The sequence below is a fragment of the Aaosphaeria arxii genome (genome assembly GCF_010015735.1).
Source record: "Aaosphaeria arxii CBS 175.79 unplaced genomic scaffold BU24scaffold_6, whole genome shotgun sequence".
Taxonomy (NCBI): Eukaryota; Fungi; Ascomycota; class Dothideomycetes; order Pleosporales; genus Aaosphaeria; species Aaosphaeria arxii.
In genome coordinates, this window is record NW_022983479.1 from 1,391,050 (window position 1) to 1,415,099 (window position 24,050).

Below are 24,050 nucleotides of genomic sequence, written 5' to 3' on the forward strand. Positions count from 1 at the left end.
CCCCTAGGCTTCAATCCAAATATAACCTCATAGACACATGCTTTTTCGCATTCCCCGCTTATGCCCTACAGGCCCGATTCCATTGATCGTTCCAGAATTAAGCCAAGGTCGCGCGCACATATTACTCTTCTGTAATACTCTGCAGCCTTGGAATATGCTCACCAGCGTTCTACATCGGCGACCCGGCGTGATTGGATACTCCATTGGGATGATCACCGGCGCCACCGACCAATGGAATCATGGGATCTGGTTACCCCGGACTGTGGGCGTTCAGGAACAGTCGTACAGCCTGACCACTGGGAAGACTTTGCTCGGTAGGTAGATCAAGGGTCCTGAGATATGCGTGGTCACGAAGATTAGATTAAATCGTGTAATTGCTTCAGCCGCAGTTGCCAGGGATGCAAGGGCTTCTCGCCTCCTTTGGCGAATGGCCAAAGCACGAAAGAGCAAAGAATGCGAGAATGCGAAGAGAGAGTAGAAATGAACATCCGGTAAGAGCGTAATAGGAGATGGATGCGGGAAATGATTGCATGAGGACCATCGTCGGTTGGAAGGAGGAAAGGGAGAAGAAAGGGAACAGAAAATGTATAAAAGGATGGTCGATTGCAGCGTTTGATTCAGTCTCACAGCTCACTGCCACAACAAGAAAACGAAATCAAAACATTCTCAATCGAATCCACCAATCCTCAATTGTAAGAGTCTCACTCTACTCTCCAGTATCGCCTCAGTGCAAAATTGACAAAGCCCAGTCAGTCAACATGAAGTTCTCCAACATCGCCTTGCTCGCAGTTGCTCCAGCAGCCATCAATGCCTGGACCTTGACTCTCGGTGGAAACGTCTGGAATGGAAAGGGAGACAGAGATTGCAAGGCCTCTGTGACCGCCAAAGGAAAGGCTTTGGATTGGGCCAATGCTTGGTACTCGAGCTGCTGCCTCCACCTGTACAACGACGCCGGCTGCACCAACCAAGTTGGATACTCTTGCAATGACTGGAAGAAGACTCTGAGCCAGCCTGTCAAGGCCTTCAGGGTCACAGATTGTTAGATCAGATTGGGCGAGCCACTGTTCTGGAGGGATGATCCTGGGGAGTTGGGCAAATTTGAAAGGGAGGAAGTACCGTAGCCTGTATCTGATTTGCTACTCAGTCTACAATGGATGTCTATAACCTCATTACTTGACCGACGTGCAACTGTTTATTGAATGAGATAACCCAAAGAATTGCAGCTCAATGGATTGGTGTTGTGTTGGTTTGGTAGTAAGCTAACGAAAGCCACAATTAAATGCGTCGATGTGTATTGCCGGATATTGAAACAACCAACTATTGATTTTGTTTGCCATATGCCGTAGCCATAAATTTAATCCAGTGGTGTAGGAGAGTACTTGATCATCAATGAATACAAAAAGATCGTTGGACCTGTTCCACCATGACAACATTGTTAGCCAAGGAAAACGCGTGCTCTGTTGTTTATGGAGTTAACACAGACATACTGAAAATATTTCACTACTCTTTAATATAAAAATAGAATAGCTTTGCACATGATTTTGTTGTTCATAATGATTTCGATTGGATCAAAGAGCCCAATTCGCCAAGCGTAGCATGTATGCAGCTGTGGTATATACACCGCTACTCTCTATCTCTGAAGGTGGAAGGTGACTAACATGTTATTCGCTTCAGAAACGATGGAATAATCACTCCAGCATCGACTCCTATACTTTGCATCAGCACTGAACAAGAGCTGGTACGCGTCACTCATCACTGTGGAAAACCATGGAATTTCTTGGCTGTGATTTCAACGCATAGAAAGTATTGAACACGACATTCTTTTCTGAGAATCTGGAATGCCTCGATGCAAAGTAACGGTGACAAAAGACGTGTTGGGTGAAGAATTTGAGCGGTCGGCTGTTCGGTCCAGCCTGCCAGGCTTGGCTTTGGATTTTCGTGGGGGCATGATCACTCCACCCGTCTCCTGTCTGAGCCACATCGAGATACCTATTGTTGCATTCATCGGAATCATAGCATTGAACAGCAGACAATTACTGAACAGTTGCAATATTAAATAAGGATTATTCTATCGGCAATGATGGATTCTACTCATCACAACTACATTACATTTTAGAGTATTCGCAATAGATCGACACTCATCCAATTCACACCAAAGTACACATGAACGTCGTCCAGCAATTCGACTCGGCCAAACGGACAGAACATCATGACTTGGCCTCATATGAGGCTCAGCTAGGATGCTCAAGTCAAACCTTGGCTGGAAACAAATTCCCACACACTCACGATGAGTTCGGTAAAGAATGTCAGGATTATGAACTCAAACTTTCGGAATACGAAGCCTTCTCGTGGATTCGATTACACCCAGACGAAAGGGCCCCGATTACTCTAGCATTCGCCGCTCATGATATCGACAATCCGCGAAATTGGTCCAAAGCTCGGAAGTGGTATATCACAAGTTTTGTGAGCATGCTCAATGTCTTGACGTACGCAACTAGTCGTTTCTTTGGTATCGGCACAAGCTAACGTCATAATAGATGTCTCTGCGCTGGTGGATACTCGTCAGGATCGCAATCGCTCAAAGAAGAATTTCATTGCTCGTCCCTGATGGTGACCACCGGTCTGTCGACATACATATTAGGTTTCGCGTTCGGTCCAATGCTGCTAGCACCACTCAGTGAACACTGGGGTCGCAATCCGATTTACATCTGGTCCTGGCTTTTGCTAGTCATTATGCAAGCACCAGTAGCCGTGGCAAAAGATATGAATACAGTAATCGGATTACGGTTCCTCCAGGGACTTGCTGGTTCTGCGCCTCTGACTAACACTGGAGGAACAATTGCAGACCTATGGGAGCGAGACTTCAGTGGTGCACCTATGGCTATTTATGGTCTAAGCAGTACTCTTGGTCCCCCTTTGGCACTGCCGTTGACAGGATACTTTGCTCAGAAGTTTGGTTGGCGCTGGCTTTTCTGGTTCTTCATGGCAGTCCTGGGCGGGGCATGGCTTCTTCTTGTGACCACGCTGCCTGAGACACGGCACACCATTATCCTGACGAAGAAATCAAATCAATTGCGGGACCAGTTGGCCGCACAGGGCCTAGCAAACGGCGCGTCGAGGATTCGAAATCCGACTGAAGAAGTTAGTCTGGGACATCTGTTCAAGGTCACATTGACGAGGCCCATCCGATTTTTATTCACCGAACCCATCACTCTGTCCGCTGCATTGTACAATGGATTGATCTACGGGTTGGTGTTCCTATTCAACGAGTCGTTCCCTCTTGTTTTCGGCCGCTTGCATGGTTTCAGCCATGCGCAGACATCCCTTACTTTCCTCGGATTATGCGTTGGATCCCTCGTCGGCTGTGCTCTCTATCCAATTCAAGAGCGCCACTATCAAAAAGTTCGCACTCCGGAATCTCGGGTATGGCTCAGCCTGCCTGCGTGTTTCTTGCTCCCAGTCTCGCTATTTTGGTTCGCGGGTTGCAGCACGTCGAAAGTCCATTGGATCGTACCTATCATCGCTTCTGCATTGTTTGGCGCAGGAATATTTGTTGTGGTGTTAGGCGTTTTGAACTTCGTCCTTGATTCGTACGGACAGTACACGGCGTCGTCCCTCGCGGGCGTAATTTTGGTCAGGAATGTGGTTGGCGCGATTTTCCCTCTGGTGGCGGAGAGAATGTACGAGGGGATGAGTTATCGTTCGGCTGGCATCCTTCTAGCCTGTCTGGCCCTGGTCTTCTGCGTGGTTCCATTTCTCTTCTATTTCTGGGGCGTGGAGATCAGGAAGAGAAGCCGCTGGGCAAGTGGCAATGGAGAGGATGTTCACAATGTGCAAGAATGAGGCTGTCTAGAACGGGAAACAGAGATTGAAGAGGATTTAGAGTTCCATGGAAAGATTTTAGCGAACTTGTATATTATCATTATCTGCTTTTAGATAGATGTAGTAGGAGCACGCTTCTCTAGAGCATAGAAATATTAAAATGAAATTGCATATGGCTTTAAGCATTTCACTCTTGTTTTTCTCTTCCTTCGGCTCTGCGCAAACGATTGGACGAGAGTGAACCTACTTTCGGGCGTAACACTACCCTGCAGTGATAGCAATCGGGACCATACATGCGAATCGATAGTTTTTGAGCTCCTGTGGCGTGGAAGGATTTGTCTCAGTTTCACATGTCGTATATCCGTGGGCTATGAACATCAAAGAGTATAGATCGTCCCTCTTCCAACAACATTTGTCACCAAAAGAATACACAGCTTGTCCTTGTCCGTGTATGATTTTATTATCCGAGTTATCAAGCTAAGGGAAATCCTTAAAGATCCTCAAATGCAGTGTAACGATTTGGTCCCAGACTTGTTGCTTACTTTTTGGTCTTGCATTTTTGCTCACACTTCGAATCACTCATTTCGAACATCGCACTTTGAATCTCTCATCCCAAACATCACACATCGCACATCGAACCTCCAACCGAGGAACTCGCACCAGTGCATGCAAATTCGCACAGCGTTTCCCCAAACAACTTCCCAAAGTAGATAAGCCCCCAACGTTGGCCACTACTCGACCGTGGCGAAGCCCCTCGTGTTGGTTCATGCCATAGATAAATGCATGTGGCTGTGTCTATTTTGCAAAATAAAGTGGCATGTTGTATTGAACAACCTCTACGAGGTGGAAATAAGAGTTATCTCCCATTATTCTTAGTGCTTACTTTCGTCGTGTTCTACCCTTTGTTATTCTTCTTCGGTACGTTGGCCGGGATGATCACAAACTTGAAACACTACGTCGTTCTTTCTCTACATGTCATGGCAATGAAACGGAGTCTATGACGACTTCACGGACATGCAAGGCTTAATATCCCTTCTTTGCCTCTAGAGAAGACGTCAAGACTATGCTCTTTGATAATGGCGCAATCACTGCTTGTCGTCTTGTCATATTGATAGATTGGATCACTTGCCGCATTCGCAGTCGCTACAAGGCAGCGCCATACGAGGAGTCTTTGCTTTTTTTGCAGGGACTAAAATTATCAAGAGGTTTCTGTCTCTAATATATACGGTTGGCCTCGTTTACTGCGTGTCTGTAGTCGTTGAAGAATGCTTTTGTTTCACAATATCTCCTCTCTAATACTAGAAGTATCTTTTACCAAAATCAACACAGCCATTAACCTTATCCGTGTGCGTGGGCAATCGAACGCCCGATTTGCTGTAAAACAGCACTCCTACGAATGCAAAGTTGTTGGTGGTTGTGCCCCTTTGCCCTGGAAGGCTTGCGTCCTCGTCTGTCAACCTTGACCTAGGGTAGTGCTTTACTTCTACGACTTTGCGAGTTTGAGCTTGTGAGATCATATCTCTTTCCGATTATTGCTGCGTTGTCATGCATATTCGGTTAGTCCAGTCCAATCTATATTTTGTGTTTCTACCCATGCTAACTATTCGCACATGACACCAGGGAACGAAATGCTCTGTCCGGATTGTGAATACGTCTCCGGTGATTGCCACACAGAGATTCTTGATGATAGTTTCACAATAAACATTCAACTTCAAAGGCCACGAGTTGATACCGATTGCTTTACGAAGCCACTTGTGTGATAAGTGTCTCTTGAACTTGCCAACGTACTTCCGGAACTGACAATACATCTTCCTGAAACAGTGAATTGCATGCGCCCTGTAGGCCTCGTAGCCACGTTCGTATAGAGAATAGCTGTGATTGGATTGATTATTAGTTAATTAGTCTCTTCGGAATAGATATGTCTAGATAGGATGCACAAAACCCTCCCTTCGCGTCATCCAGTGGCTCAGGCAGGAAGATGGAGAGATACAAGCCTCTTGAATCGTCAAAACTGGCCAGAAGACGAATCCTTATTTGAACTGTGTTGAATATTTTCAGAAGGACACATTCTGGGATTCATTTCTGAAGAGTTACAGACTTTCGGTGCTGGCGTGGATGATACGTAACCTCAGTGAGCTGAAGACAAGAATCAATGGGTATAAATGTTCACAAGATGGTTTCCAGAATACAACAGACAGCCAAATTTACCTTCTCATTCATAAGATCCTATCCAGCATTGAACGCGTGGACCGCTTTCTATTTCATAAAGATAAACCTAAGCACTCCCAGTTGAGTCTATTCGATTCCTGTTGCATCTCTCCAAATTACCCCCGCGCTCTTTGTTCCACATCATCATTACAAACAACCACCATAAAGACTCCAAATCTATCAATCATAATGCGTCTGTCTCTTCTCACTCTCATCGCGTATGGCCTTTCCTTGGCCCAAGGCCTTGCATTGGACCCAGAAATCACGTGAGTTAGCTGTTCACCCATTGGCTATCCCAATCTAACGTAGAATTAGTTCCGTTGCATCTGGCACCACTGAAAATGTGGCTGTGAACGGCATTGAGCCCATTCTCGCTCGCGGCGGCAAATCTGGAGGCAGCTGTCCACTTTTTAAGTTGAAGCGCAAGGGAAAGAACGTCAAGCCCAAGAAGGCGAAGAAATTCAAGGTTACCAACAACAAACGTGACGTCATCGTTGAACGTGGGGACGTCACCCCAGTAGATATGGGCGAGATCGACTCTTGGACATGGCAGAAAGGTGACATCGCATACTCGGCTGGCTTTGCGGGGTGCAGTGCACTTGTTCTATACACCAACACTGCGATAGTCTTCGCCCATATCAATCCCGAAGACGAGGACGATATCAGAACGCCTTTAGCAGAAATCGTTGCGCAGGCGAAAGAGCTTGGAGTGCAAGGAAGCTCAGCCAAGGGTCGACTATACGCCCATACAGACTTGCCTTCCAGAATTCAGACAGAGATCGTGAACTACATCCAGAGAAAGCTGGCTATCAGGGTGTCCATCAAACCGTATGACGCACAGTCTGCAGATGATGCACTGGACTTGGTTGTCTCGAACGATGCTAATGGCATCAACTTCGTCTTTGCGAAGGGTGCTGCGTCACGCCTCTAAACACTAACTGTGTGTCCGATTCCATTTGCATGTACGAGGGAGAATATTGTGGTCAATTTTCGAATCATTATCATTGGAAGGGTAAATGTGGACGATAGGCTGTGGTGATTGTCTGGCAAATTGGCTATAGAAATAGACATGGGCATAGACTTGGGCATAGATATAAACTTGGGCATGGATATAGACTTGGGCATAGACATAGACTTGGGCATGGATATAGACTTGGGCATAGACATAGACTTGGGTATAGACATAGACTTGGGTATAGACATAGAGTTTTAAATAAAGATTGACAGTGTGAAATCAACAAGGCATCTGGACATTATTTTGACCTTCTCGTATTTCTTGTTGTACGCATTTACTGTTGTGCTGCTATATAGATGTGTTTCGTGTGTCTCATCGTCTATAATTGCCTGTGCAAAGTTGCAAATGGAAAAAAAATAGGATGCGATAATACTATCATTTAGTGAGATACCATCAGGTCTCCACGCTTTCCTTAACCTCTCGCAATAGACCCACTAAGTCTGTGTGTTCTCTGTGTTCCGCAAACTCCACAACATCCATCCAACGCATGTTAGTAAAGCGGTTCCTCGTTTTTGCCGTTGCGTCGGCTCCTCGCACGAGAAGATATTCGATTAGAGTTCGATCTCCTCTGTGAATCGCGACGTGCAATGCTGTTTTGTCCATTGCGAGATAGTCCAAACAGAATTGATCATGTTTCTCTTGTATTAAATAGACCGCATTGATGTCTGCACCAACGCTGAGTAGGTACTCAATGATGGGTATCCGGTTTTTATCTTCGGAATGTCCCTCGACGGCATGAGCGACAACGCCCGCTGACTGAGAGGTAGGTGAGATGTCGCCGCCAACAGCTATCAGGCGTTTGACCGTAGCGAGTGTAGCTTTTGAAGCTGCGCGTTGCATTATCGTATAACCTCTCGCGCAAGTACCATTCGGGTCTGCGCCGCGCGAAAGACACCACTCGACCAGGGCTCGATTGTCGACAACTTGTCTAGTGTCCGTCAGTCCCCATCTCAGTCTACCAAATCGCATGCAATGCAGAGTGGTCGCACTCACCCCAAGATAGGCACACTATCGAAGCGTATGCTCTGGTTTATATCCCAACCACGATCAAGAACAAACTCTAATGTCGCAGGACTGTTGGTTTTTACAGCAATCTCCACTGCATGAGTTACTATACCCGGACCAAACTGAAAGCCACAGTCGAGCAGGGCAGCTACCAAGTCAAACCGTTCCAGTTTGGCGGCGATAACGGGGCTCCCGAAGTAGCTCATCCACTCGAGCACCATAGGCTGGACTTGGTTTGACCCGGGCAGTATCCATGGGCGAATAAACTTGTGTAGCTCTTGCAAAGACGGGCTGCTAGCGAGAAACGTCTTGAATTCCAATCCAAGTTCTTTCAGTGCTCTCCCAATCACGGTCGTTGTGCTTGTACTGGTCCTTGTAACAAGATGTTTGCCACGTCCCACTGTTACCTTGGGCACGTCCCAGTCTGGTGAGCTTGCAGAGCTCGGGATTGTGCTCAAGTCAATAAGCGTCATGATTGGAGGCGTCGGAAGTTTTGTAAAGGTCGAAGGAATACAAGCTGGGATATGGTCCGTATCTTGAGAAGTAAGAACTTAATCTCAAAGGGTTCAAATATATTTGCAATTACTTCAGATACTTATCTATTATATATTGGGCTCTGCCCATTCCAAGGTTACACCTAGAAGACATGAGTTCACTTGGGCGTGCCCGGATTTGAATCCCAGGCGCATTACGTAAGCTCCGGTCGACCCTCGCATTGGTTGCACTTGGATCATACTACATTTTGATTGGCCCTTTAGCTGCAGCGGTGAAACCCGCTTCGTACGTTATGCTTCTTCAGGAAGCCTGTTTGGCGGAATTTGATTACATAATACATTCACCACGAAACTTAGTAAGTGGATTCTGGATCCATAATCTCTAGAAATGCGAGATTTGGCAGAGGAAGGAGGTCTTCTACCTGAAAACCTCAGGGGTAAGCTGCTGCAAGTAGTCCCTACAGACGTCATTGGTGATATTGCAGGCTCGCGATGATAGAACATCAAATATAACACCTACATGTTAACTGAAAAGAAGGAGGCTGAGGAAAAGAGGCGCAGGTATGAAGGAGTGAGGGGACCATCCTTTTCGTATAGAAAATCCATCTTGATTGTGAGTAGGATTCGAAACCTCGAACAGGTTGCATGAATGCCAATCAAACGAGACACAAGTGTGGCGCAGACCTGAGGATTCGCAAGAAAGAAGTCCTCATGCAACGACTGGATCAACAAGCCTGTAAAATTCTATGGCCTAATGAAAAGTTCCTGAATCGGCAGTGGAGAGAACGCTGCAGCTATAGTGAGGAGCATCAACGAGTTTCGTAGGAGGGGAATATAGGATTATACTATCGCTGCTACAGAGAAGAGATACTACAGATTTCGTATTGACACTCGTTCACTACTGTAAATCAATGCATTTGAGTGGATTTTACCAGAGTCAGTCAAAGGGCATGGGTTGTTGAAGCTAATTATCACATACGAGAATGACTTCGTGTCTTAGAATAGATTGTTCATTGCTGTAGTTGGCGCTACTATCCATAAGTGGCCTTAAGATAATCTGGGACAAACTAGCGTTCTTCAGACAGCTAATCTAGTGGAGGTAGTAGGAACAGGAGTATGAGACTAAATAACATGACGTGCATTGGAATAGTCAGGAGGTAAGAATGGTACAACGGCTGTTAGGGAAATCCAGGTTCTATGCTATGAATTTTATTCATATGTTAGGGAGATGGACAAAGGCTCTGTCATGTAAGATGGATATCATCCGCATCATAGTAACAATAAGAATAACGAGCTACAGTGAGGTCCAAGAGCAGGTTCAGCAAGGTACAAGATGGGATAGCGGGCTGAGCACGATGCGCTGGGCTTGAAGCACCCAAGGGAGCAAAGGCAGACTCCAGTTGTTCTCCTAAATGTCCAATCTTTACTTTCATTCAACGACCGTGGTTGAGCTTCATCTGACTCAAGCTTTACGAATCGTGACACAGTCTTCCTTGCCACACATCGTGTCTTGAAGTCTTTTATTATCCGTATTTATGCCAATGTTCGACGTGGAAATCTTAAACGAATAGTGACAGCGTTCTGCAGCCGAGGGCGCATCTGTGGCTTTTGTAGACTGTTGGTAAGTCGCCTGATTCCATATCCAGTTCTTGCGTGACGGGTCGGCGATGGAGGGTTTGGATCGGATCCAATTGACAGCATTGAAATTAGATATGAACGAGAGTTGCATGGTGATTACGAGCGACGTTCAAGCCGAAAGGCGAGTGCCATGTTATTCGACACTGATCTAGATCGTAGAGGCTTAAATCCAGATACAATAGAACCTCGGCTAGCCGTGGACTGTTCGCGCATACAAGCCTCATATTGCGTGAAAAATGCGGAGTATTCTCTTGTTGAAATCTTTTGGGGGATGAGTTGTTCACAACGCATGTAAGTACCTGGAGTTTCGACTTGATTCGCCATCCCAGGAATCTCTGGCGTCATGGGGCAATCCCGCGCACTAGCGCTTGTATGAATTCCGCGCAACCTCTCAGTAACTCAATCGCATAAGTTGATCAGCAGCCTTTGTACAGTGTCGTAATAAAGCCATTATCGAAGTCGATCGTCAGTTTCAGCCGAATCAAGGTGTGGGGCGCGTGGGAACGGGAGACACGGGGGCCAAGGGGCTTGCAATTGCTTATCACAACAACTGACCCCTTCAAAACGCAATACTTTACTAGCTTAATTCAGACCAATCCACCCGATATGCTCGAAAAAGGTGATCTTGCCAGTTGGAGCGAGTGTGAGCGGGCCGGCGCGATACGGCGAATCTTGGAAGCGGCATCTCCTGAGGCCAATCAATAGCACTGGAAACGCAGCAATCGGGCCTGTAATGATAGAACAAAGAGAAAGTTGTTCGAACGAGATATGCCCGAGTTTCCTAGATAGGCTTTTCATTATTTGCTGTTAACCTGGCTGGATGGTGTCATTTCTTCTTGGGGGTACTTCTTGTTGGCATGTATATATAATTGTTCATAGCAAATCTTCAGATCAATATTCAGTACATTTTCACTTCTGGAAATTCGCCATATCTTCACCCGTCAATCAGGTCCAACTTCAATGCCATTCCCATACTTCCGCCATGGCAGATCGGCGGACGACAAGGGGGAGTCCAACTCTGCGCCCGTTGATCATGGAGAGGTTACAGTTGGAAATTTGCACTACGTCGTAGGAAAAGCAGGTAATGATTCTCCGCCAGCATATCAGGAAGCTAGTGGTGCTCCTGTGGAAACAAAGTCTCCATTCGGATATGCAGTTGGTGCTGTCACGATTGTGTTCCTGAATCTAAGCAAGATGATTGGAACTGGCATCTACTCTACACGTAAGAATCTCTATCCCAAGTTCAATTCTTCTCCTAACATAGTTCAGCCGCTTCAATTCTCAAGGGAACAGGCTCGATCGGAACCAGCATGCTATACTGGTTCTTTGGGTATATTATCTCTCTGTCCTCGTTAGCGGTTTACTTGGAGTACGCCTCATACTTTCCGAACCGATCTGGCTCCGAGGTGGCCTACTTGGAGCAAGCCTATCCTCGGCCGAGATATTTCTTCCCAGTTGCTTTTGCAGTCCAAACTGTCATCTTGTCGTTTAGTAGTGGAAACGCTATAGGTAAGGATCCAGTCTTATATCACATTCATTCGCAAAAACACTAACCGTTATCTCAGTCCTAGCCAAATATCTCTTCGCCACTAACGGTCACGTCCCTACAAACTGGGAACTTAAAGGTGTTGCAATTGCTAGCTATACAGTCGCAGTCCTCCGTAAGGCTACCAAGAAGAATTTCGAAAAACGTTACTGATTGTCGCATAGTGCTGGCGTTCCACACTCGATTTTCCTACCGTTTATCCAATGCCATTGGCATAGTCAAGCTTCTCACATTGGTCTTCATCGCTATCACCGGGCTTGTAGTTCTAGGAGGGAATACGAAAGTCGCCGACCCGCAGGTTAACTTCCGAAACTCCTTCCACGGCACTCCCACTGCGTATGGAGCAACAAATGCTTTGTATAAAATCGTATTCTCCTATGCTGGTTATGAAAACGCATTCAATGTCGTGAACGAGGTCAAGGTTTGTGCATGCATCTCACCATCATCGCTTAATTGCATTATCTAATCAGTTCATAGAACCCAGTGAAGAAGCTCAAGATCAATGCCACCATCGCGTTGACGATAGTTGCTATTCTGTATGTAATGGCAAATGTTGCCTACTTCGCTGCGGGTAAGTTCAATAATTCGACTCGCGAATTCTTTTTCTGACAGAATCAGCCCCGAAAGCAGAGATTATTGCCGCGAAAGAAATTTCCGCCGGATTGCTCTTCCATCACGTCTTCGGATCAGGTCGAGCAAGCAAAGGGCTCAACTTCCTCATTGCGCTCAGTTCATTCGGGAACCTAATTGCCGTTCTACTTGGGCAGTCAAGATTGATTCGAGAATGCGGAAGGTATTTATGAATACAACTTGACTCGTTGAGAGAGTTTCTAACATCTGATCCAGACAAGGCGTCCTGCCATTCCCCCGATTTTGGGCTTCGACTAGGCCTTTCGGCACGCCTCTCGGGCCATACTTCGTGAAATGGATACTTACGGTCATCATGATCGTTGGGCCACCGGCTGGCGATGCCTTCAACTTTGGTAACGCCTCTCGCGCTTCAAGTTTCAACTGTTCGCTAATTTTCTGTAGTCGTTGATCTCCAAGTGTATCCAGCTTCTCTATTCAACGTTACGCTTGCAGTTGGCATTTACATTATCCGCTGGCGTCGAAAGCGTCTAAACCTCGAAAGATCGAGTTTCCGCGCTTGGGACGTCGCAGTGGTTTTCAACATCGCCGTCAACTTGTTCCTCATCGTAATGCCATGGTACCCTCCCAGCACTGGGCGATACGGAGGCGATGTAAGCTTCTGGTATGCGACATATGTTGTAACGGGCATTGGAATGTAAGTACCCCCTTTGATCATTATGTATTTGCTCAAGCTAATGGCACCGAAGCCTTGTACTATGCGGCATATATTACGTTAGTTGGATCTACTTGGTTCCAAAATGGCGAGGGTATCGCATCCGACAGGAAGTTTTGGTGTTGGAGGATGGGGCCCAGAGCCATCGACTCGTCAAGGTTCCCGTAGCAGAACTGGAGCAATGGGATGCTACCCACAATGCCGTTGGTAACATTCTGCGATCGGAGACAAGCAGCGACACCAAAGAGCGTGAAGAGGTCTTCGTTGGTACTAAGGAAGCTTGATAATGATGAATATCTTCGGAAGACGGCATTTGATCGGCATCGTTACCATTCTTTTGATATTCAAGGGCGTGTAACTATGTACTGGTGGTGTGAGCGTTGACCCTATGGAGGGCTTCCTAAGAGGGACTTTCAGAAGACACCACTTTCGCGAATTTATGTGATAAACATGAGATTCTCCACACTGTTTGTCAATATGATGATCTAGTACATTGTGCAGTTGCACTTCCTCATCACAATAAGAAGTCATCTTGTAGTGTACATTACGTAAGCACAAAACACGAACGATCTGGATCGGCTTTCTTCTGCCCTTGCTAACCCGGCTTCAAGAACATCAAGAACATATCCAAATCTTGATAGCGATATGTCATTTTCAGCGCCCAGAATATTTGCAAGACGATCACTCACGCCATCGTTGCAACGTGGGCCGCATTTCCGCTGTGCTCAATCGAGTCTCCCGACACGACCATACTCGTCAGGCTCATCCTCAGCTATGCCCTTCAAGCCTTCTAAAGAGGAAGATAAAGCCCAGATCAAGGCCGAAGTCGACAGTTTACTGGAGAACGGATGGAAATTTGATGAAAATGAAACTCAACTTGAGAAAACATACTACCTAAAGCTGTACACCAAAGTTTTAGTAATCAACCCCTTCGCTGTCCAGGGATATCTCTATATGATCTGACTGCGATACTAGGACCTTCATACTATGATCGGTATCGGAAGTAAAGCACACAATCATCATTCAACTATGACTACGGTGACATTGACTACTCTGCTAGACGATTGATTCCAAGCTGATAAAATCCTAGGATCATGGTTCTTTGTCTGTTTGCTGGCAGACGCACGATCCTCCAGGAATTAGTTTGAAAGACACATTGATGGCGAGGTTTTGCGATGAGCAGGCAAAATTGATCGGAGCAGTCCAGAAGAGCTAATTACGCATTCATGTACCTAAAATGCACATTCACTATCCCATGCTAAGCAGCATTTCCTCTCCGTTCAAGATCCTCATCTTTCCCGGATACATCCCTCAACCAAGTGCCCAATTCAACCCCAACCTGCCCAGCCTGATCAATGAAACTCAAATGTCCCGCCTCCTCCACAATCACGACTTCCCTCGCCTTCAACGCCTCCCCCAACCGCCCCGCCGTCTCCACAGGAATCCACCTATCCTCAACCCCCCAAATAACCTTCACAGGAATACCTTCCCCAACCTCCCCATACCTCCCCTCAACCTCCTCCGTACTCCTCCAATTCGCCTGACACAACTGCCTCACAAGCCCCTTCTTCCCCCCCTCCCTCACCCACGGCCCCTTCAACACACCCATCATCTCCTTCCCGACCTCAAAATACGCAGCCTGCCGTATATACGACTCCAATATCCCCTCAAACGCCACATCCGGCAGCCCTCGAAAGCTCTCCGGATTCTCCGCTACCGACCTGAACAACCCCTGTCCAAAAGGTCCGATCGCAACGACGTTGATGAGACACAAACTCGCGTACTCACAGTCGTGTAGTAGGTACGCTCGCAGACTCATCAGTCCGCCGTGGTCGTGCGCGACGACGTGGGGTTTCTTGTCGCCCCAGGATTGTTGCCAGTGTTTGAAGAGGTGGGCGTAGGCTTCTGATTGCCGTGCTAGATCCGCATCTAATTCAACTACGTTGTTTAAATTCTGGGTTTCTGGTGCGTTGGGGAGGGGCTTTTCCAAGGGCGAGTCGCCGAAACCTGGGTTGTCGAAGAGGTAGACGTGGTAGTGGCGGGATAGGGCGAGGGCGAAGGGTTTCCAGACGCGGGAGGACCAGGGGGTGCCGTGGATGAAGATTAAGGGTGCGGAATTGGGGTCGCCGAGGGAGGTCCATTTGAGTGTGAAGGTGTGGGTTGAGGTTGTACAGGAGAAGGTTTGGGAGAGGGCTGTTGGGTCTGGGTTGGTTTTGGGCGACATTGGTATGTGTTAGATTGTGGTAGGACTATTGGAATAGAATGGGGATATTATGTATTGCAAGGAATTCAATTGATGTTTTTAAAAAGTGAGAAACTGGGGATTTTTCCAGGTATTTATGCGAAGAAAGGTCGATTTGTTTTGCTGTGATACTCGGGTTGGCGACGTGAGATATAGCATTGTTGGCCTCTGATTCGTCACTTCATCAGCACAGTGGCCAACAATCAAAATCCTACAATCCACGCTTGACGTCACGCTCGAAAGTCGAATGTTCTCTGTAAGAAACCAAATTGAGAATTTGTTCATCATATACGAGTAAAATTAAGAAGAAAATCTATGTGCAAATTAAACATGGCAACTTGTGCGTTGCATTGCGCTCGAAATCTAATCCTCTTCGATCCGCCTTTGCTGATTTAACTCCTTGAGCACTATTCTTCCACCAGCCAACACTTCCAACGTTCGACTCTTGTTATCGTGATCTCGTGTCTCTGGGACTAAAAAGTACGTCGTCACCGCGCCGGCCAACATGAATACACTCATGACCAAAAGAACGTAGCCGAAGTTCTCTCGCTTCCATGTGTCTTTCTGGCCGTTGACATGGAATGGGTAGGCTATTAGAAGTTGTGCAAGCCAGGAGCCGAGCTTTCCAGATGCTGCAGCGATGCCATGGCATGTGCAACGATATCGCGTTGGAAAGATCTCCGCTGGTATCTGCCCTGAGATTAGTATGAGAAGTGATAGTGACAGAGATGATACTTACAATAAATGTAGTCACATTCGGGCCTAGATTGAATGCAATCTGACACAAAATGTAGAGAATAATGAGACCGGCCTTGTCTGCTTGCAGTAGCTGTTTCCACGCACCACCAGTGACAACCAAGAGGACGAACAGGACGATAAATCCCCAGAATTGGATTACCTTTGGTGACGCGTACTTGATGACTTTGATCATGGCAGCGCCGCCGATGGTTGCTCCAATAGAGACCATGACTAGAGAATGCTTGCTGTTGTCGCGTAGAGACTCATATACCTTGTTCCCATCATCCGGCCAAACATACCGGACAATGTCAGGAGATGACATACCGAGACCATAGAAGGCGAAATCCAGAAACAGCCAACTTAGAGATGTTCCAAGAAGATAGCGCCAGTTTCCCTCGTCGATGAAGAACTTCTTGATGTCCTCCCGCGAGGCTAACGGGGGAAGATAGTTCGGATGGGTAGGCGGCAGTGGCATCGCGGCCGAAGGAGGGCGAGAATTGCCATTCGGCACCGAAGTGTTTCGCATTCCATCGTCGCTGTCGCTGTCTATAACCTCATCTGGTGCAATCTCGGACGAAGCGCTTGATCTCCTGGAAAGGCCGTCATCACGTGATGTTGGCAGAGCATCAAGTTCTCCGTCTTCTTCATCAACCTTTGGTCCACCGAAGTAATCTTGTGTGTCTTCAAACACACTCTGAACATTCTGTAAGATGTCGAGCTTGAAACGAGGGCTTTCCGGTATAGTGAACCGAAATGCAAGCGCAATGACCGCAGGGACGATTCCGATTCCAACCACAAGACGCCATAGTCGGTCAACAGCGCGTATGCACTGATCATCATTGCGACAATCTTTAGCAGTGACGTTGATGTGAGACTTGAATCCTTCCACAGCTGCGTAGGACAAAACATTTGCGAGTAGCTGACCGATGGGCTGGGCGAAGAAAACAGCCGCGAGCATTCGAGCGCGGTATTTTCGAGGTGCGAATTCACTCGTAATGACGGCTGAAAGAGGATAATCGGCACCGATTCCCAGGCCCATGACTGCTCTCCATGCTATTAGCCATCCTCCGACTGCCATGCTGTTCCTCTCGCCGCTGGAACTCATGATCATGAGCATGGTGCCGACAATGACGATTACCAGCTCCAGGCCATACATCTTTCGTCTACCAAGGATGTCGGCAGCAAAACCGAAAGCAACTTGTCCAATCATTGTTGCGCCGAGTGTTGCGCACATCATAGCTGTTGCGACCTCCTTTGGAACTTTGGGTATTTTGGATATATTGCTTTTGTCGTCCATACTCTGGGGCCAGTAAACGTAGCCAATCATGGGTGTGACTACGTTCAGGGAGAACAGATCAAAAGAATCAGTGAGAAATCCAATGCCAGCAACGATAACCACCCATATTTGGAATGGAGCAGAGTCTATCGTTTGGAGCGTCCATTTCCGTCGCATAGAGGCCTAGGACGAGTTGAGCAAGAAGGTACCAAATATCATAGTTTCTCAGGGTCTGCTTACTGGCAAGCCTTCCTCTCCAGTAGTAAGATCTTCAACACCAAGATGATGGCCCCTCATTGGCCGGCTGATCCATTTGCGGAGCCCCATATTGCTTGTATGTCGATCAGTCGCAGCAAAGTCCAAGCAAAAGCTATGCACGCGCAGAAGATGAAGAGGTTTGTCAATGTCAACTCAATCTGATGGGAGAGGAACTTGTGTTATGCTTCTCAGGAGATGTAGAGGAGCCCATTGCGGGCCACAATAACTGATTCCAAGTGGGCGCAGACATAATTTGTGACAGCAACCACTATGATGGAACGGGGAATTCAAGGCGAGGCAGTCGATTTGCCCTGCCCCAGCCACACGCTCATTTCGGGATGGGAAGCCACCACCGGTGAGCCATTTGGCAGAGAATCAAGGGCTCGTGTTCGATACTGCCGTTGAAAGAGGCCTGGAAGCGAGGGAATGCGATGCATGGCTGCGGAAGCTACCTGTGCTCTGGTCGCCTTGTACTTGGTCGGTGACTCGATTAGGATCGTACAATAGTCAGTAATGTATTGTATTTTGGCTATTATTGAATCGTGATAGAAAGTGCGTCAGAAGGCAAAGATTGGCACATATTCTAGATGGCGATGTACGACCTGATTCCAGCAAGCAATTCGTGGAGGAACATCACAGCCCCCTCCCAAGAGGAGGTGACAATAACGTGAGGAGTAAGGCAGGTACTCGAATGGCCATTCTGATGGGACGATGATCCAGGGTGTCTGTTGATGGCAGTGTTGTGGGCGTGGACATGAGCATGAGCGTGCGCGTGGAGGTTTGTGGAGTGAGTTGTCGTTCCGAGCCCCACGTGCTGAATCCGTGGTTGTCATTGCTCAACACCAAAAGGTCACATGTTTCGTAGGGGGTTTAGGGACATGTCTAATTTGACGCCACAACGCGCAAGCAATCACGGCGACACTGGCTTGTTCGAATTATTTCTTGTCCATCTGCCTTAGTCCGAGGTATTGAATCATTTCTTCCACTAAAAATACCACTTCTACCCTAAGTGATGCACCAACGGAGCGCCTCGAGCCGTGGACATGTGTGGATACAGCCGTATGGTACATCTATGAAACCATCGGGAAAGGCCAGGCTAAGGAAATGTCTAATCGGATTAAGAAACCACTGTAAACTCACTTCTGCCCGTAATCTACGCCTGCTAACCAGCTAAGCCATCCAACACTTGCGCGCCCTGACTTGTCCACCCTGGCATCTGGGCCGGGCAGGTGCCTTGCGTTCGCCCACCCCATCCCGTCGCTCATATTTACAGCGTCCTCCCCGGTCTAATGTCCCTTTCATCTGACAGCAACGCCGTATCGTGTGTTTTGCTGTCACTGATGCATGGGCTGAAGTTTCCCACCAATTTTCTGCGCCCTGAGCGCGGCCGAATGTGCCAGGCATGTCGTTTGGAGTCAGTCCTTCTGATATCGTCAAGCTCGTAGAGTTCTCTACGCGCATCTATGTTGCCTTCAAGGGTATGATGTTGCATCATCGACACCACAAAACATCATTAACGTGTGACAGATGCAAACGACAATTCCGAGGCTCAGGTCGAGGCACTCGTTCGGGAGTTCTCAAACTTCCACGAGTGTCTCGTCCAGCTTGATGAGCTCATGAAGGAGTACGGCAAACCACTCCCGTTTCCTTATCTTGACTTCAAGGAAACGCTAGAGAAATGTGACAAGACACTCAAAGGATATGCCACCCATCTAGTCGACAACAAGAAAATGACTCCCAAGAAGTTCGTTTATACTATCAAGTATATCGGCAAAGAGAAGGAAATCGATGGTCTCAGGAAGCAGCTCTCTGGACACTACCAAGCAACTCAAATGTGCATCAGTTTTCTACAACTGTAAGACAGACAATATGATCTATACCTACTTGTCTCGCTGACTATTAATAGTCGACTCCACCTGGAAGCCACAAAACAAACACAGCGTCTTCTTGACTCGGCACCGTTCCGCGCAATGAGTTTCGGCGGTCAAATGTACTCCAGCAATGCTTTTGCCAGCAGTTCTCGTGCTACGCCCAACGCACTGCCCCCACCTTCAGAAGCAGATCAACTCTATAAAGACTGGCTGGTGTTTAATCGCTGGCTCAAGAGTGAAGATGAGAGAATAGTACGAGAGAACGATCTCGTGTCCCGGCCACTTTCACTGGGCAACACGCCAGCAATAGCTCCTAGCGGCGACACAGAAACCGCCGCAGTTCTCTACCACCTTAGGCGGGAATTAGAAGATGCCATACTGATTGAAGAAAATCGTGCAAAACGGGTCGCCATCGAGAAGACACGCAACAGTCTGTCGCCAAATGACGCCATACGAAAAGAGGTCAAGGCAATGCCGCAAGTTCCACAGCGAACATACACACTAGACACAGACCATTCAGGAGACTTTTCACGGTTCAGAGAATCTAGCCTGTCAAGCTTGAACACGGCCATGCAGCAGAGTCCAACAGCCTCCTTAACGACCTCTCCAACAGGGAGTCCGCAAATACCTGCAAACCATTTTCACCCCATCGACTGGAACAACAATACCGCGAACGACATGAACCGAACCCTATCCGTATCTACAGTGCATTCAAATGCCAGTAGTCGACTCTTTTCAATTTCATCGATTGGCTCAGAAGCCAGCCAGAGCCCCGACGGCCACAATAATGGCCTAGCAATATCTACACCAGGAACCACGCCGGAGAACCCTGCCCTCCACCACCGCCTCTCCAATGCCTCACTCGCAACCATGGCCCTAGGTGAAGGCGCTTTGACCTGGACGAAACTCGGCCGCAAAGTAGACGTCGAGCGGACCTCTTCGAAGGGCGTGGAGCGCAAACAATGCGACCTCCACTGGCGCTATAACGAAGAGGCAGGCCTCTCCATCCGCGCCGTCTTCCGATCAGGCAAAGAAGTAAAAGTCTTCATTACCCAAAGCTTCCCTGCGACGGGGCCCAGTATCCCACTAACCACCAGCTCCCTTGACGGTGGCGAAACTTGCATCAACTTCCCTCGCTCCAGTTACGGACACTTGGACAAACGCGCCACAGACATCAAATACACGTTCCCTACCCAAGAGTCCTCACACCCACTTCAAACACTCCTATACACCAACAACGGCAAAGACGACGCGGAGCTCCTCTACGACCGTCCCGTCCTCACCGTCTCCTCGGACAAAAACAAACCTGAGTGCCGCATGAAGAACATCCGCCTCTGGCGCCGCACCGAGGACCTCGATGCCGTCAACGGCCCTGTGTCTGCCGACGTCCTGGTCCTCCTGTTCTACACCTCCGCGCTGCCGGAAGGGAAAGGCCACTGGGTCGAGGAACCGCACTATATCTTCCAATGGCTCGACGACGCGGTGTACAAGAAAGTCAGCGACAAACTCGTCCTCGTCGTGTCTAAGGAGCCGGGGAAATGGAACCGCGACAAGATCTTCAAGAGGAGGATAAGCAGTAGCAACGACGTATCATCACCGTCCTCGTCGGCGGCACAGTCCAACGCTATTGCCATTCGCAGGACTTCTGCGGTACCAATGATAAGGAGGACAGACACGGGAGTATCGTCATCGTCGGCGATGTCGGTGAAGTCCACGCTATCAGTCTTCGGGGGTAAACCGTCCAAGGCGGCGAACTTGAACCGCTTCGGCTACTCGGAGCTGGAGATTAAATTTCAGAGTAAGAAGGATCGGATGGATTTCCTGGAGATCTGGAAACAATATGTCAAGCCGTTGGGGATGGTGGACGGTGGTTAGATTATTTAGTAGACGCCTCGTGGAGGACATATATAGGGTCAAGTCTGGGTGAGGAGAGGGCTTTGTATATGTGTAAGATATATTTTGTAGGGTAAGGTGAGAGGAAAGAACTTATTATCTACAACTAAGCTAAACCAATGAAACATATATGCAATCAATCATCGCAGCAGTCCATTGTACGCGTCGTTTACTTGAATCCTATCATAGGTCATCGTAAAGCATAGCAACACGCATTATCATCACGTGAACGCATCACTCAATCACCAAGAAAAAACATCAGAGGATGATGCCAATATTGACGCAAAGTGAATGTTGAATTGTTATTAGACTAGTATTAGATACACCCATACCAGAGAGTAACAAGATACAACTCCGAATACGTAGCGATCCGTTTGATAGGATTAATCATAAACCCCCGTTGATTATTTCAGCCAGAGTACATACGGTAGTACACTATTCGTTCTCAGTCTTGCAAAAGCGAACCAACTGTGTAGCCGTGACACTCTAAGCCGTCTTCTCATCAATCGTAGTAGGAGCAGCAGTAGCGCTTGCCCGTCGCTCAGCGCTGACACTGAGCCTCTTCTCGACATCTGCGGCCTGCTCCTTGGTTCCAAAGTGTCCGGTGGGGAGCAAGTTGAGTTTCTGCTCCTCCTGGTCGGTGCGGTAGTACGCGATGTAGAACAGCACGCCGGTGGCGAACGCGATGATGGCGACGCTGGCGTAGTTCCACACGAGGTGCGGGTCGTTGGTGAGGGGCGTGAAGGCCTGGGCGAGGGCGGCGGAGAACGCGGTCGTGAAGCACTGGACGCCCATGACGAGGGATCGCATGTTCTTGGGGGCTTTGGTGTATGCGTATTCGAGGGTCGTCACGGAGGCGAAGATCTCGGAGATGGCGACAAGGACGTACACGCCTGTCACGGCCCAGACGTTGATCGGGGACTTGTAGTCGGGGTCGTGGGTGTCGTAGTAGCCGGAGGTTTTGTAGCTGGATGGCGGTGTCAGTGTTTGGTTGCTGGCTTCTAAGAAGACGGTTAAGACTTACACGTAGTGTTGGAGGACGGCGGCCCAGAGCATGGCGAGGGAGCCGAAGATGAAGCCGGCGCAGATCTTCTTGATGGGGGTGAAGTTGATCTTCTTCTTGCGCATCCATGGATAGATGTATAGATCGAAGACTGGAAGGCGTTAGTTCTCGTTCGAGATCAGGAATGATGATTTTACTTACTTGGGACAAGAACAATGAGTGTGATTGGGTCCATATTCTGTAGGAGATCGTTGGGAGTGCCATGGAGAGCCATGGTAGAGCACATCTGTGTGAGATTGTTGTCCATTTGTCGGTATGCGAGCCAGTAGATGGGCACCCAGACGAATACACCACAGGCGCCAAAGCCACGTCGAACTTCGTCAACCCACGCGTCATCAAAGTTATACCAAGAGGGCTTGTTCGCTCCAAGTACAGATGGCTTGATGCGCTCCCATCCATCGCCGTTCCTCCAATTGCGGATTGTTTGCATAGGATTGGCGGTCACTCCTAGTCCCAGAGCCTTGATGAGCAGCTTGAAAGCCGGACCGAGCACGCTGCCGCTGGCAGGTTGCAGACGATACACCTTTTTGCAGTAGACCAAGACGGGAATGGCAAGCATGAAGAAGAGAAGAGGAATGAGGAATGCGAGATAGAAACCGACATAACGTTCAGCGAAGACCATTCCGAGCTGGCCAGCAAGTGCACCCCAGTTGATGAACCAGTAGAACCAATTGTACACGCGAGTTGCAGTGACGGCTGGATCAACAATAACGCGTTGTCCATTCTGTTCCTCGACGCGGAGTGGCTCCTGTGGAATTTGGTCCATGATCAATGGAGAAATATTAGGCTTGAATGTTCCAGTACCAAATCCGGTGATGAGGAGTCCGACGATGAAGACGCCAAGCGCTGTGTTTGGTTTGTCAAGTACATGAGGTGCAGAGGAGGCGACAAGAATAGTGTGACCAATTTCAGCAATGAGGACTGAGTAGAAGATTGTCTTGTAACGTCCAAGGTAGGAATCAGCAATCCAAGCTCCAAAGAGTGGACAGACATAGACCCAGAAGGAGTTGAAGGTAGTGAGAGAAAAAGCTACTTGTTTGCCTAGGCCTAGGGCACCAGGCTGGGCTTCATCGGAACTAGGATCAAGCGCTGCTCCAGTCGGGGTGGGTGCAGGTTTGGCGATGAAGTTGGAGTAGACGACAATGGTACCGTAGTAGGACATGCGCTCACACAATTCAACGAACGCAATCGTGAAAATCTTCCATGGAATCTTCTGTGGCACGTGCGGGAGGGTACGCATCTCCTCCTCCGTGGGGAAGTCATCCCTTTCGGGAGCAAGGTAGCTCTCTTGCAGAGTTGCTTTACCCTCAGAGAGGAGGTAGGTTGGCGGCGAAGTGGTATGTGCCGCTGGATTCTTTCGCTCAGGATCCCCAGAACCGTCCGTGAAGGCCGGATCCAGGGTCGTGGCTTGCTAATTGAAATGTCAGAATTTGAAGTGGTAAAGGAAGGGAGGGGTAGCTATGGTGAAGCCAGCCAGGGCGTGACACCAAGCAAGCAAGCAATGATAAAAGCAACAATCACTTACAATGACAGAGTCCTCGCCAACAGGCATGGCGGGCGTGCGTGCTGCTTGTTTTTTTCGTCTCAGAAACAAGAAACAGCCCAGGAATTGGCGTGAAAAGAAAATTGAAGAGTTGCACGAAGAGAAGAGAGGAGGAGGATCCTGGGCGGGTTTTGG

The 24,050-nt window shown here is 48.2% G+C and overlaps 10 protein-coding genes across 10 annotated transcripts; 6 read left to right on the forward strand and 4 right to left on the reverse strand.

Annotated features, from left to right (window-relative positions):
• The first annotated feature begins 398 nt into the window (after window positions 1-398).
• On the forward strand, window positions 399-1,183 carry BU24DRAFT_424579 (uncharacterized protein). Its single transcript, XM_033528543.1, has 2 exons — window positions 399-1,021; window positions 1,117-1,183. Exons 1-2 carry the CDS (start codon window positions 510-512, stop codon window positions 1,130-1,132), a joined length of 528 nt encoding a protein of 175 aa, XP_033381918.1. The 5' UTR covers window positions 399-509; the 3' UTR covers window positions 1,133-1,183.
• Window positions 1,184-1,718: 535 nt separating this feature from the next.
• On the forward strand, window positions 1,719-3,999 carry BU24DRAFT_452442 (MFS general substrate transporter). Its single transcript, XM_033531189.1, has 2 exons — window positions 1,719-2,486; window positions 2,538-3,999. The coding sequence occupies exons 1-2, from the start codon at window positions 2,164-2,166 to the stop codon at window positions 3,841-3,843; spliced, it is 1,629 nt and encodes a 542-aa protein (XP_033381919.1). The 5' UTR covers window positions 1,719-2,163; the 3' UTR covers window positions 3,844-3,999.
• A 2,220-nt stretch (window positions 4,000-6,219) lies between these two features.
• On the forward strand, window positions 6,220-6,961 carry BU24DRAFT_411306 (uncharacterized protein; the record flags this gene model as incomplete). The annotated part of the gene is made up of 2 exons (XM_033526042.1): window positions 6,220-6,296; window positions 6,346-6,961. The coding sequence occupies 2 exons, from the start codon at window positions 6,220-6,222 to the stop codon at window positions 6,959-6,961; spliced, it is 693 nt and encodes a 230-aa protein (XP_033381920.1).
• A 367-nt stretch (window positions 6,962-7,328) lies between these two features.
• Window positions 7,329-8,671, reverse strand: BU24DRAFT_483362 (ankyrin). The gene is made up of 2 exons (XM_033533281.1): window positions 8,039-8,671; window positions 7,329-7,973 (listed from the first exon to the last, which is right to left on the reverse strand). Exons 1-2 carry the CDS (start codon window positions 8,521-8,523, stop codon window positions 7,439-7,441), a joined length of 1,020 nt encoding a protein of 339 aa, XP_033381921.1. The 5' UTR covers window positions 8,524-8,671; the 3' UTR covers window positions 7,329-7,438.
• Window positions 8,672-11,142: 2,471 nt separating this feature from the next.
• BU24DRAFT_394475 (LAT family L-amino acid transporter) lies at window positions 11,143-13,373 on the forward strand (the record flags this gene model as incomplete). The annotated part of the gene is made up of 9 exons (XM_033525224.1): window positions 11,143-11,404; window positions 11,452-11,691; window positions 11,748-11,843; window positions 11,893-12,149; window positions 12,206-12,299; window positions 12,347-12,521; window positions 12,575-12,711; window positions 12,761-13,013; window positions 13,066-13,373. The coding sequence occupies 9 exons, from the start codon at window positions 11,143-11,145 to the stop codon at window positions 13,313-13,315; spliced, it is 1,764 nt and encodes a 587-aa protein (XP_033381922.1). The 3' UTR covers window positions 13,316-13,373.
• A 329-nt stretch (window positions 13,374-13,702) lies between these two features.
• BU24DRAFT_424584 (pterin-4-alpha-carbinolamine dehydratase) lies at window positions 13,703-14,305 on the forward strand. Its single transcript, XM_033528544.1, has 3 exons — window positions 13,703-13,949; window positions 14,007-14,069; window positions 14,122-14,305. The coding sequence occupies exons 1-3, from the start codon at window positions 13,806-13,808 to the stop codon at window positions 14,245-14,247; spliced, it is 333 nt and encodes a 110-aa protein (XP_033381923.1). The 5' UTR covers window positions 13,703-13,805; the 3' UTR covers window positions 14,248-14,305.
• Window positions 14,290-15,304, reverse strand: BU24DRAFT_452445 (alpha/beta-hydrolase; the record flags this gene model as incomplete). The annotated part of the gene is made up of 1 exon (XM_033531190.1): window positions 14,290-15,304. The coding sequence occupies exon 1, from the start codon at window positions 15,253-15,255 to the stop codon at window positions 14,290-14,292; it is 966 nt and encodes a 321-aa protein (XP_033381924.1). The 5' UTR covers window positions 15,256-15,304.
• A 332-nt stretch (window positions 15,305-15,636) lies between these two features.
• On the reverse strand, window positions 15,637-17,614 carry BU24DRAFT_350935 (inorganic phosphate transporter 1-4 /Pi cotransporter; the record flags this gene model as incomplete). The annotated part of the gene is made up of 3 exons (XM_033523666.1): window positions 15,637-15,963; window positions 16,013-17,470; window positions 17,528-17,614. The coding sequence occupies 3 exons, from the start codon at window positions 17,612-17,614 to the stop codon at window positions 15,637-15,639; spliced, it is 1,872 nt and encodes a 623-aa protein (XP_033381925.1).
• A 1,333-nt stretch (window positions 17,615-18,947) lies between these two features.
• Window positions 18,948-21,291, forward strand: BU24DRAFT_351067 (uncharacterized protein; the record flags this gene model as incomplete). Its single annotated transcript, XM_033523669.1, has 3 exons — window positions 18,948-19,023; window positions 19,073-19,400; window positions 19,452-21,291. The coding sequence occupies 3 exons, from the start codon at window positions 18,948-18,950 to the stop codon at window positions 21,289-21,291; spliced, it is 2,244 nt and encodes a 747-aa protein (XP_033381926.1).
• Window positions 21,292-21,795: 504 nt separating this feature from the next.
• BU24DRAFT_434582 (MFS peptide transporter-like protein Ptr2) lies at window positions 21,796-23,924 on the reverse strand (the record flags this gene model as incomplete). Its single annotated transcript, XM_033530036.1, has 4 exons — window positions 21,796-22,276; window positions 22,334-22,463; window positions 22,514-23,783; window positions 23,898-23,924. 4 exons carry the CDS (start codon window positions 23,922-23,924, stop codon window positions 21,796-21,798), a joined length of 1,908 nt encoding a protein of 635 aa, XP_033381927.1.
• Between the last annotated feature and the right edge of the window lie 126 nt (window positions 23,925-24,050).